The sequence below is a fragment of the Ranitomeya imitator genome, chromosome 2 (assembly GCF_032444005.1).
Source record: "Ranitomeya imitator isolate aRanImi1 chromosome 2, aRanImi1.pri, whole genome shotgun sequence".
Taxonomy (NCBI): domain Eukaryota; kingdom Metazoa; phylum Chordata; class Amphibia; order Anura; family Dendrobatidae; genus Ranitomeya; species Ranitomeya imitator.
Window position 1 is genome coordinate 810,031,749 of NC_091283.1, and position 12,543 is coordinate 810,044,291.

The window sequence follows — 12,543 nt, forward strand, 5'->3', positions numbered from 1 at the left end:
TTAGGGACCAATTTTATTTTTATTATTTTGTGCCTTCATTGGTCTAGTTTTTGGGGTTTATTTGTCTCTTTTCATTTGTGTCATATTCTGTTTTTAGCTCTATTTTAAAGTCTATTTTATGTGTGTTTGAATATATATATACCATATATATATATATATATATATATATATATATATATATATATATATATACAGGTCCTTCTCAAAAAATTAGCATATAGTGTTAAATTTCATTATTTACCATAATGTAATGATTACAATTAAACTTTCATATATTATAGATTCATTATCCACCAACTGAAATTTGTCAGGTCTTTTATTGTTTTAATACTGATGATTTTGGCATACAACTCCTGATAACCCATAAAACCTGTCTCAATAAATTAGCATATCAAGAAAAGGTTCTCTAAACGACCTATTACCCTAATCTTCTGAATCAACTAATTAACTCTAAACACATGCAAAAGATACCTGAGGCTTTTATAAACTCCCTGCCTGGTTCATTACTCAAAACCCCCATCATGGGTAAGACTAGCAACCTGACAGATGTCAAGAAGGCCATCATTGACACCCTCAAGCAAGAGGGTAAGACCCAGAAAGAAATTTCTCAACAAATAGGCTGTTCCCAGAGTGCTGTATCAAGGCACCTCAATGGTAAGTCTGTTGGAAGGAAACAATGTGGCAGAAAACGATGTACAACGAGAAGAGGAGACCGGACCCTGAGGAAGATTGTGGAGAAGGACCGATTCCAGACCTTGGGGAACCTGAGGAAGCAGTGGACTGAGTCTGGTGTGGAAACATCCAGAGCCACCGTGCACAGGCGTGTGCAGGAAATGGGCTACAGGTGCCGCATTCCCCAGGTAAAGCCACTTTTGAACCATAAACAGCGGCAGAGGCGCCTGACCTGGGCTACAGAGAAGCAGCACTGGACTGTTGCTAAGTGGTCCCAAGTACTTTTTTCTGATGAAAGCAAATTTTGCATGTCATTCGGAAATCAAGGTGCCAGAGTCTGGAGGAAGACTGGGGAGAAGGAAATGCCAAAATGCCTGAAGTCCAGTGTCAAGTACCCACAGTCAGTGATGGTGTGGGGTGCCATGTCAGCTGCTGGTGTTGGTCCACTGTGTTTCATCAAGGGCAGGGTCAATGCAGCTAGCTATCAGGAGATTTTGGAGCACTTCATGCTTCCATCGGCTGAAATGCTTTATGGAGATGAAGATTTCATTTTTCAGCACGACCTGGCACCTGCTCACAGTGCCAAAACCACTGGTAAATGGTTTACTGACCATGGTATTACTGTGCTCAATTGGCCTGCCAACTCTCCTGACCTGAACCCCATAGAGAATCTGTGGGATATTGTGAAGAGAAAGTTGAGAGACGCAAGACCCAACACTCTGGATGAGCTTAAGGCCGCTATTGAAGCATCCTGGGCCTCCATAACATCTCAGCAGTGTCACAGGCTGATTGCCTCCATGCCACGCCGCATTGAAGCAGTCATTTCTGCCAAAGGATTCCCGACCAAGTATTGAGTGCATAACTGAACATTATTATTTGTTGGTTTTTTTGTTTGTTATTAAAAAACACTTTTATTTGATTGGATGGGTGAAATATGCTAATTTATTGAGACAGGTTTTTTGGGTTATCAGGAGTTGTATGCCAAAATCATCAGTATTAAAACAATAAAAGACCTGACAAATTTCAGTTGGTGGATAATGAATCTATAATATATGAAAGTTTAATTGTAATCATTACATTATGGTAAATAATGAAATTTAACACTATATGCTAATTTTTTGAGAAGGACCTGTATATATATATATATATATATATATATATATATATATATATATATATATATATATATCTGACGGGTTTTGAGGTCTCCAGAAGTTTTCGGATGACTAAATCAATTGCGACTTTTTAAATAGTCAAAAAATTTGTCGCAAATGTCTTCTTTTGGAATGATTTTTGCATGCCAGATAGTTTTTCAAAATTTTGCGATACACGTCACTTATTTTATGTTTTGTATTATTTGGCGGAGATGTGTGGGAAATGTGGTGACTCTTCATTTGCTATTACGCATTACCGCATTACTAATGAGCTTTTCCCATAAGTCAGATTTGATGTTTTTGTGTAGTTTGTGTGTTTCGTGACTTTTTCGTTTGCACCCAATTGATTATTCTATTTGTGGCTTTTTTGAAGACACTTTTATGTGCTCTGGGTTTTTCTTTCCAGCTTCGTTTAGCAATTCCAGATCTTTTAGGCCGATTTATCAATTGCTTTTAAAAAGTCTCAAAATTTGGATCAAGTTCACTTCAGGTTTATTTACGCCAGAATTTTTTTGATTCAACTTTTACGACTTTTGGCAGCAAAAGTCATATCATAAAAAAGGAAAGTAAAAAAAACGCAAATGATGATTCAGAGCCTAAATGTACACCGCGTCTGAGCATTTGGTGTACAGTATACATTGGGAGCTTTATTTGACATATACTTTACTGCCCCCTTAGGGCCCCATTCACCGTAATATGTTCTTTCATCTTCTGTCTGTATACCATTTCTTTTACTGTATGTGATGTGAGCGTTTGAAAGGCGTTGCCTTGATCACCTTTTGGACTTTGGAATGTTTTAAAAAGCTTTGAATAAACCTCAGAGTTTTAGGAGCTGGAATTTATTTTCTTTTTGCCTGGATTAACACATGGGGTCACACAGTTTCCTTGCTCCTGAACACCTAGAGCCGACCAGGTGAGCTGGTTTCAATTTTTCCATGCATCTTGTCATATTGTACATGCCGTCCGTGATCTAGAGACGGAGAAGATGAGCAGATTGATGTATAGTTTTGTGAAAAAAGTTTCAGTATATATTTTATTCATTGAAATCCCAGGAGTTTGCATGTATAGGAGTCCAGTGGGCGGTCCTACTCAGTGACTGACAGCTCTCTCTGCATGCACATACAGGAAAGACTGTCAGTCACTGAATAGGACCGCCCACTGCATTCCTATACATACAAACACCAGAGATATCAATTAACATAATACAAGCTTTACTGAAAATTTTCCCACAAAAAAGTAAGTCAATCTGATTAGTCCCTCCCACTCTGTAACATCCCGCCTGCAGATCAGATACAAGTCATCACATGACAAGTTCCCTTTAAGCACCTAAAAATATTCATCATTAATTAATTATATAATTTCATATATAGCAGGCCTAGATTTTCACAATATATATAATTTCTTACAGATTTTTTTTTACATGGTAAAAATTTTTAGGTGCCCTTGTTATTTTTTTTTTTTTACACACCGCTTCTTTTTCGTTATACATGTTCTTTTATTTTGGTGTGTGGCAATTAAAAATACTAAATCTGTTTGCACAATATTCAGTCAATTTCTTTATGTTTGTGTCTATGATCTTTTCTCACCTCCACTAAAATAGATTTAATAACGGTGTCCTTCCTGCCTTGTGCCGGAGCCACAATCTCATTGCCACACAGGCCTTCTCCCGGCAGAGTCTGCGCGCTCACTGAAAAGGTCACTTCGCCTGAAATAAAGAGAACAAGTCAGTCGAGTGGGTTATTAACATTTTAATATTAATATTAATATTTTGCAGTGTCGGATCGGACTAGATCTTTCTGAGAAAATTTATAGAAACATGAAAACATATCATGTACAATGAAACCCCAGGATCTGGAGCTGCACATCAGAAAAGACAAGAACTACTGTATATCATTTCAAAAAAGCCCAATTTTTTAAAAATTGCATGTATAAATTACACTACCACCTTGCACCTCTGGGGTCGTGGAGTAGAGTATGTTGTCCCCATGTGTGTGTTTGCTTCTTCTGGATTTTCCATCTTTCTCACCCCCTAAGGCAAAGTTCAGATGATCGCTGAACTCTGCGGATCAATCACATCCATAATTTGCTCAGTTCGCAGCTCTGAATGCTCATCTGCATATCGGAAAGGTACAGGACCTGCCCACGAAATTACATGCGCTAGTCTGTTCCGGAAATCAGGCCAAACTAGCTGCAATTTTTTGTACAAGGACTAGTCCATAGGCTAACAGCAGTCCATGTATGGTTCGTTGCGCACACAACAGCAAATGGCCCGAAAATACACATGTATAGCATGTATAAGGGAATATAACCCCATTTTAAGATCCGCTACAAACAGGAACTGATGTAAGTGAATTACAAAAATAAGCTGGTGCCAAAAAAAATAAAAAAATTTCACCTAGAGAAGTTAGTGTCACCTCCCAAGACACGGTCACTCTGCTATTTGCTTCTACGCAGAAATCGTCTTTGTCGGTGAATAGTTTTTTTGCTGTGAACTCATCAGATTTTTCCAAATTGACGTTTATCTAAAAAAAAAAAAAAGAAGACAGTAGTTGAGTAGACCTAGAAGACATTAAAGGGATCAGGACTACTGATGAGCGAACATGCTCAGGTAACATCTAATCCGAGCATGCTCGGGTGTTATCTGAGCATCTGGGCGTGCTCATATTATGTCCGAGTCCCAGCGGCTGCATGATTTGCGGCTGTTAGACAGCCGCAACACATTGGGTAGCAAACAGGCGATCCCCACGTGTTCAGGCTGTCTAACATCCGCAAATCATGCAGCCGTGAGGACTCGGGACACATCGGTCTCCAGTTGTTTTCCATGCCGAGGATTATTAAGAGCCCAATTTCATAGTGAGCTGGTTTGTTCTTCTTCTTAATGCATTGTCCACTTACCCTTATGGTTTGCTTCAGATAATTAAAAACAGTGGCTTTCAAAGTGAATGCCTCGCCCCGGATGGCTGAGAATGGTAAAGTGGTGTCCAGGAAGAAGGGTTGGAAAGTTACAAATGACGTTGGCTCTACAAGACCAAACCCCTCCTCCTCGGATGTACAGAACATGCCAACTTTCCATGTGGTGATACTGTCGGGCACGGTCAGCTTTAGATTAGAGTGTCCGATGGAGCTATGGAGAAATAACAGTACATCCTGTTCATCAATTTGACGCACAAACCTCAGACTGTTTCAGAAAAGCTTCATGTTTGTTGCAGATGTAACTTGGCATGGGGTGAGGCATTTGTGTTCCACGCCCCGGCATGCTACATGAAAATGCGGGTAGGTACTGGCTGGATGTGTGGAGTTTGTCCAGGTGGGCGCTATACCCTTGCAGGCCACATGATCCCACTGACTTCAGCTGGCCAAGACCAGATGATGAAACGTTCAATGATAGAGGCCACCGCCTAACAAGGAACTGTCTTTTACTAAACAATGGCTTGGTGGGAATTGTATACAACAGATAGTGGGTGCATAACTTCATGAACGTTTCTCTTAATACATGGGACATCTTTATACACATTTTCTCTACCCTTCCTTACTTAGTCCTCTGTCTTCGCCACCACCCAGCATAGCACTTCAGGAACTTCCCTCGTCCCGAACAATGGTTCCACAGCCAGTAAGGGAGAGTCCTGCACTTTCATCCCGCGGTTTCTACTTCAGCCTGTCATTTTCTCCTTAAGGGATCTGCTAGGCCACTATGGCCGTTACTCAGCTTCTCTGCTGACCGCCTCGCTGGAACTACTGCCCACGTGGGCACTCTCTTCGTCTCACTTTCCCTGTTCTGTTCCGTCCCGTTACCTTCTGAACTTGCAAGCTCGGTATTATGTTGCTAGGTTGCCTGCCCCAAATCCCATCTCCAATAAATCACTCACTTCATCTATCACTTTTACTTGTCTCTTCTCTGAATCTCGTTATCTGTTGCCTCAGTCTCACCTACATTATGAGGCTCTGGTCACACCATAGGTCAGCTCCACTGCGTGCTGGGCCCTATCTGACTTCCTAACAGGAAACTGTCTCTGTCCCTTCACTCTGGGCTAGTTCCAACTGTTAACCTTAAGTCTCCCTACTGTTGGGCAAACTACAAACTCGTCACCAATAACGCATGTCACAATACACATTACAACAACCTATGTGTCGTCAAGGGAGAACGTGGGCAACACTTCCATCTTCTTTCACAGGTTTCACCTTCAGCATTGCAAAAGGTGAAATATAGAGGATAAATTCACATTAATGAAATAAGAGGGAGCATAGCTACAGGGGGAGGTACTAAGACCTTTAGCATATGAAAGAAGATCTACTGCCCCTGGACATGCATACACTACATCTGGGGACAGGGAAGACCCGAGGTATGAGGTCGGAAGTATTCTTAATGGGCCGATATGTCTCATCATAACTTTTGATTTGGAGGCATACTTGAAGCCCAGTTACTTCAAGCTCAGGTTCACCAGAAGGGTCTTGTGATTATTTCTACTACTAAGACATAAAGACTCCTGATGAACCTACAGGATTGGGAAACGTGTCGAGGCAATGAGGCACCTAATCTAAGAAGTACAAGCAGATAATGATAAATTATCATTTTTATTATATATTCACAAATGATATGTTGCCTGTATACCAGTGAGTTCAAATCACAGTACCGAATCTGAACAGGGACAACTAGGGAGAACCACCGTTGAGTGGGGGAGCCACATCTCCCATATCTAGAGTGCAAAACTCCTTGGCTAGGCAGTACCAGCCTAGCTATTTTTTGTAGGGTCTCACAGGTTTATGTTGGTGTGGCCTGGGATATATATACCGTCCACTATTCCTGATCTATGCACATGATATACAGGTCCATTTGATCCATCTTCCATTTCACATTTTTTTGTGAAATGATTTATACCATTGGGTACTTGTGTATAATAGCTGTGGGCCATTCAGATGCATTATTTTGTATAGGTGCACTGGATTGATCTGCTTTTCTTAGGCTAGATCTACATTATTTAGCATATGTGTAAATCAGCTGTAGGTCACCCAGATGCACTCTCTCACATTACTACTCGTACTGCACAGGATTTCTTTAGTGTTTTTAAATAGTATTAAATAAGTAATTGTTTTAAGGGTTTATATCTTCTTCACCCCAAAAAATGACTTGTAACCCTAAATACATACATTAATGTAATAAGTAAATAAATAAATGTCCCTTTATGGATTTTTTTTTAAATGCACCTCTGCTGGATTTTTTACTACAGATGACAGCCAACTTGGTCCCAATAAACTTGTATGGAAATCCCATGCAACTTGTGTCTCAAGAAGCCCCAAAAAATGTTTTTTGGTAGCGAAATCAGCCATATCGGAAATTCCACTTTAGCTTCATGTACGCTAAATACTTACTCAATCTCAATCAAGTCCCACAACCAGGTTTCAGGGAACATCTTCCTCACAGTTTCTATAATGTTATCAACAATTGCTGTGTGCATGATGCCGGATAGGGCCATTGGTGCACTCATTCCTCGATGCATGCTGAAAGCAACCTCCGGAGATCCTGAGTATGTAATGATTGATGTCATTGGTCAATTAAATCTGCGTCACATCTGTATGTAACCTTATTACTATAGCTAATCAAAAACTAATATTGTTTCCCAGAAATCAGACTAAGGGCACAGACAGACGGCTGCATTTCTCTTGCGAGGAACGCATTGCAGTACACGGACTGGCCAGGCACCTCTCCTAACCTGAGCGTGATGTATTTATTTTTTTCATTTTACTCTATGAGACATCTTGGCCCCTTAAATGGACATTAGAGGGAAACAAAATGTTGCTTTTCTACAAAATAGATTTTGAATATTTAAAACTAAATAAAAAGAAATTGGAATCAGAAATGTTTAAAGCTGCTTTTGCTACCTTCTATTTGAGACACAGTGACATTGGTCTGGCAGCAATTTCCAATGTCCATATAATTTGGAACTTCTTTCCCCAAACTACTCCGTATATAATCTTCTTAAAGTGTGTGCACTCAGTCTATTTGCAGAGTTGTTGGAGCAGAAATTGTCAGAAAACTCCCAATTTTTTTAGGAGTTTTGAAAATTTGGAAAAGGATTTGAACAGTTCTTGCTTCAAAAACTCTTCGAAAAACTCTTTCTGCATATACAGTAGTCTAAGCTGAGAATCAATCATGCATTGTTAGTAGCAGATATCTGTTGAGCCCAAACCAGGAATGTTTCCAAAAAGAAAGAAAAGTATGGAGTTGAACAAAAAAGATGCAAGCTGTATGGCGTGCATCCCTGTCCACCATAAAAACTGTTGGAGGAAAATAGCGCAATAGGGTTTTATCCGAGATTGAGCAGTCAATGCAAGGTAAAAGCACCCACCAGATGTAGCTTAAGACAAGCATTGGAGAGATTCGCTGCCGCGGAATCCACGGATCCACGAGGGACCGGCCGTTGAAAATACAGTGTAGAGGAACGTGGTCAAATTCTGCGCTGCTGAATCATGTAGTCCAAAAGTATTACTAAAAGTGGTCTTTATTCAACGGGATTCTGAGTTTCAAATAACTCCTTCATCAGGATATACCACTTATGTCGTATTTCCTGATGAAGGAGTTATTTGAAACTCAGAAACGCGTTGAATAAAGACCACTTTTAATAGTACCTTTGGACTACATGATTCAGCGGCACAGAATTTGACCACGTTCTCCTACACTGTATTTTCCCTGTCTACCATGGCAGCCGGGCCAGGGCAGTCTATAGATCTGTGGCCGACATCCTCTTCACGGCTTCCTGATACTTCTGACATTTATTAAGCATTGTCCCTAGACTTCACGATATGTCATGAAGTCATAGGGCGTGGTAAACGCCACAGGTACCCAAGATGCCAGGCCAAGGAAGTCAGAACAGAATTCTGCCCTTACCCAGCTACCATGGAGGGCAGAACTGGACGTCAGACCAGGGCAGTGCAAATCTTATTTGCTCAACTCTAGCATAGAGGAAATACAAATATGTCTCCAATTTGTATGAAGTCCTGTGTTTGGCACAAAAAAACTGCATCAAAAACTGCATGTGTGATTTCTGCCTAAAATCTGCAACACAGATTTTAACTTTGTAGCATGTCAATGTATGCTGCACATTTACATAGCAATTTTCACCCTTGGCAATGCATACAATGAAATGAATGGCACACAAAAGCAATGAAAAACGTGCATGTAAGTGGATTTTTTTGTACACACAATTTTTTTATTCAGCAATGTGGATTAATATTGAAAGAAAATAAATACCATGAAAATCCATATCATAAACAACATCCGTGCAGATAACTGGGATTCTGACCAACATGTTTGTGGCGACTTTCAGACCCAGACTCTAAAAATAAATAAAATTAATTTATTCAGCAGGATATAGGAAAGAGGACTGGCATAGAGGACATAATTATTTACTCAAGAAAGAGACAAGATTGATTTGATGTGTGTAAAAGCTTCATAGATGGTATGATTCTGCTTAACCAGAACCTCTATTTTGGTTTAATTATTTTCTACATAGGATAATGGTTTACATCAACTAGAGGATCTGAGGAGAGGAAGTGGTACATGACATATGTATTCAAAGGCAACCAATAGGACAATGCTAGTTTTATTCCCCGCCCCCGAGGTTCTGCACAGGGCATAACACTAGGTTTTGCCAAGTTTATTCTGACGCATGCTGTATATATAATGTCAAATATATGTACAAAACAAAATATTATCCCAAAGTAAATACTAACCTGTAAGATGGTATAGGTGTCAGTGTCCCAGTTAGGCGTGGATGGTCTATAATATACTCCATTCATAAAGATAGGATCTAACTTTAAGCAAGGATCCTCCCGCTCTTCTTCTAAGTAATGTTCCCCGTGATTGTAACCAGACAGATCAGCAATTGGCAGCAGATCATATATCTGAACAGTAAAACCAAAAGTACAAAACAGACTGAAATGGCAATTTGTATAATATTAGCTCAATCAATCTCGATTAGGAATTTTTCGTACCGTTTTTGCTGACAGTTCAGCCTCAGGTTTCAGCAGTGACACACTGACGTCTACAGCCCGCAGTGCGCAAAGAGAGTTAGGCTGAGCAAAGAGGGTGAGATCGACCTGTGATCCTGGGAGAGCTTCAGTGGCAGACAAAGAGAGTTTCACCTGGATGTAAGACATAGTAACATAGTTAGTAAGGCCGAAAAAAGACATTTGTCCATCCAGTTCAGCCTATATTCCATCATAATAAATCCCCAGATCTACGTCCTTCTACAGAACCTAATAATTGTATGATACAATATTGTTCTGCTCCAGGAAGACATCCAGGCCTCTCTTGAACCCCTCGACTGAGTTCGCCATCACCACCTCTTCAGGCAAGCAATTCCAGATTCTCACTGCCCTAACAGTAAAGAATCCTCTTCTATGTTGGTGGAAAAAAGACAACAGAGAGTTAAGTCCACGACAAAAGCCCTGGTCCGGCTTTGCGTTTTCATGCTGCCTTTTCATGTTAAGTGAATGTACCAGAACCCATGCCTATGTTGTCTTTATGTTCCTGAATCCTGATGTGATTTTAGGTCTCTGCCTGTAGCAAGTCATAGTCAGTCATAAAGAAGCCAGTTGAGTCACTGAGCCGTCGTCCCGTCCTGCCACCGGGGATTTATTTTTCTGTGATGATTATGATGAAGACCTGAGCGCCAGTACTCTCACGCATCAGCGGATTGGATCTGTAGGTGTTCACACATCTTACCTTGTTTGTAAAACACTTCTCTACTTTGACGCTGACGCTATCCGCTATGACCTCGCCACTTTCCAGAACAAGGTATACCAACAGCCTTGTCAGAGGTGCCGTGTTAACATTTACAGAAAGAGTAAATGTGAAATGTCCATGTGATTCTATGAAAGAAGATGTGAGAAGAGATGAGCAATTTGATATGCACTGCCCTGGTCTGGTCCGCTTTGGCAGGCGGTCTTCACTTCTATACCGAGAATCCTCTGCCCGGCATTCCGGAGACTTCTGGTGCTAACTAAGCACCACAACGACTTGAAGGCACTGTTCGAAACTTGTCATGATGTTGCAAGGTCTAGTAAGGGCCAGAGAGTCCGAGGATGCTGGGCCAAAGATATTTGGTGCAGAAGTGAAGACCAGCTACCCTGGAGGACAGGACTAGATTCTCAGCTTTAGATCTGAATAAAGACACAAATACAGCAATAGCTAGTCAATCAGCCGACAGCTGTTCCTCCCCGAGTCTATTCAATGGGGCAATGGAAATAAGCCACTGCCAAAGACTTCCGACAGCTTACCTCACATGGGAATAAATGATAGGTCATGTTAAAATTAACATGCCTTATGCTTCTTTGCCCCACCATCTACCATCAGGTGAGAGTGTCTGGACTTCCCCATGTACATGCGTTAGTCGGCTGCACCCCCTAAACTCAGTAGCTTCAGACCACTTCTACTGTGTATGCTAAACATTCCTATTTCAACAACTAAAGTGTATGAGAAACCTGTGACACCCCCTTTATAGCTAGTGAGAGAGATATCTAATATGACCAATCCGGTCTTCCTGTGAAGCTTGGTAGCTGCTCACTCCCATTTATTAAAAAATATGCACACTTGATCGATCCAAGCTAGCATGGAGGAGTTTGGAGAAGTAGCTGCCATTCGTTCCTCTCATAGCTATGTGAGATGTAAAGGTTTCATTCATTTTCTGAACTGCATTGTCCTGGATTTACAGTAATGGTTTTTGGATAAGTCTATGGACCCTGTTCTATGATTAGATTGCAGTAACTCTTTTAACCATAAAGATGTGCAATCGCAGTGGGACGTTATATAGCAATGGATTATGTAACCCACCTTGAGCTGAAGTTAATTTCACTTCATTCTTTCCAAAGTCGACAATTTGTCCTTTTGTCATCACCTGAGCATAGAAGAGATAACTAGTATAATATACAGCCAAACTGCATGTACAGAATATACTGGATAAGTTTGGTTACCAATACATCTTAACACTTTCTGGTTCCAAAAAAGTGTCATATCTTCTTAAAAATAAAATAACGCCTCTAATGCAAATGAATGAAACCTTAGCAGAGTCTCTCCTGCAAGAGATGTTAATTGGAGCTACATTGCCCTCCTTTATTAGATATTTCAAAATACTATTCCTAAACCAGACATCTGTCACGTCCTCCTGGGAGATCTGGGGTTAGAAAGTCACTACCTATTGTGAATCGCAGATCTTCCATTTAGCCGATGTGTTTGTGTTTCATATTAAATGGATTTCATTTCCTTTGGTGCTGAAGAAGTTAACAACCCTTTCTATGCTGGTTAGAAACTTGCAGCTCCATCTCATAGCTGTTCCTGATCTGTCATTTCCCCTCCCTATAAAATCTGGTCACACCTCCTCTTCCTTGCTTTGCTTCCTAGCTTCTTGGAGACGCTGTGCTGAATTGAATATTGTTGTTGCTACTGAAGATTGCTGCGTGCTGTTTTTGGGTGTATGCTTTTCTCATTGTCCTATTCCCATTTGGTTGGTACATTCCTATCCCTCCCTATACTCCTCTCTACCTTTGGTGAGAGTTTTTGCATGCTTGTTTATTTCGGTTACCCCTGTCTGTCTTATGTATCAATACACTAGCATTTCTGTCCCAGGCCTCCTGGGGGAGGGGCAGAGGAGAGCTTATGGAATATTGGGAGAACGGTAAGAATTGTGGCTCAAGCCTCCTCACCTTTAGAGTTACCTTTGAG

General features: G+C 40.7%; 1 protein-coding gene across 1 annotated transcript in view; it reads right to left on the reverse strand.

The window, feature by feature from the left end:
* Positions 1–12,543, reverse strand: part of LOC138665893 (alpha-2-macroglobulin-like) — a 60,616-nt gene that overhangs the window by 27,592 nt on the left and 20,481 nt on the right. Inside the window, exons 13-21 of the mRNA XM_069753837.1 lie at positions 11,656–11,719; positions 10,549–10,694; positions 9,816–9,965; positions 9,555–9,725; positions 9,073–9,157; positions 7,194–7,344; positions 4,722–4,950; positions 4,222–4,348; positions 3,413–3,531 (exon numbers count right to left, since the gene is read on the reverse strand). Coding sequence (XP_069609938.1) covers positions 3,413–3,531; positions 4,222–4,348; positions 4,722–4,950; positions 7,194–7,344; positions 9,073–9,157; positions 9,555–9,725; positions 9,816–9,965; positions 10,549–10,694; positions 11,656–11,719 — 1,242 coding nt within the window. The remainder of the gene's footprint in view (positions 1–3,412; positions 3,532–4,221; positions 4,349–4,721; positions 4,951–7,193; positions 7,345–9,072; positions 9,158–9,554; positions 9,726–9,815; positions 9,966–10,548; positions 10,695–11,655; positions 11,720–12,543) is intronic.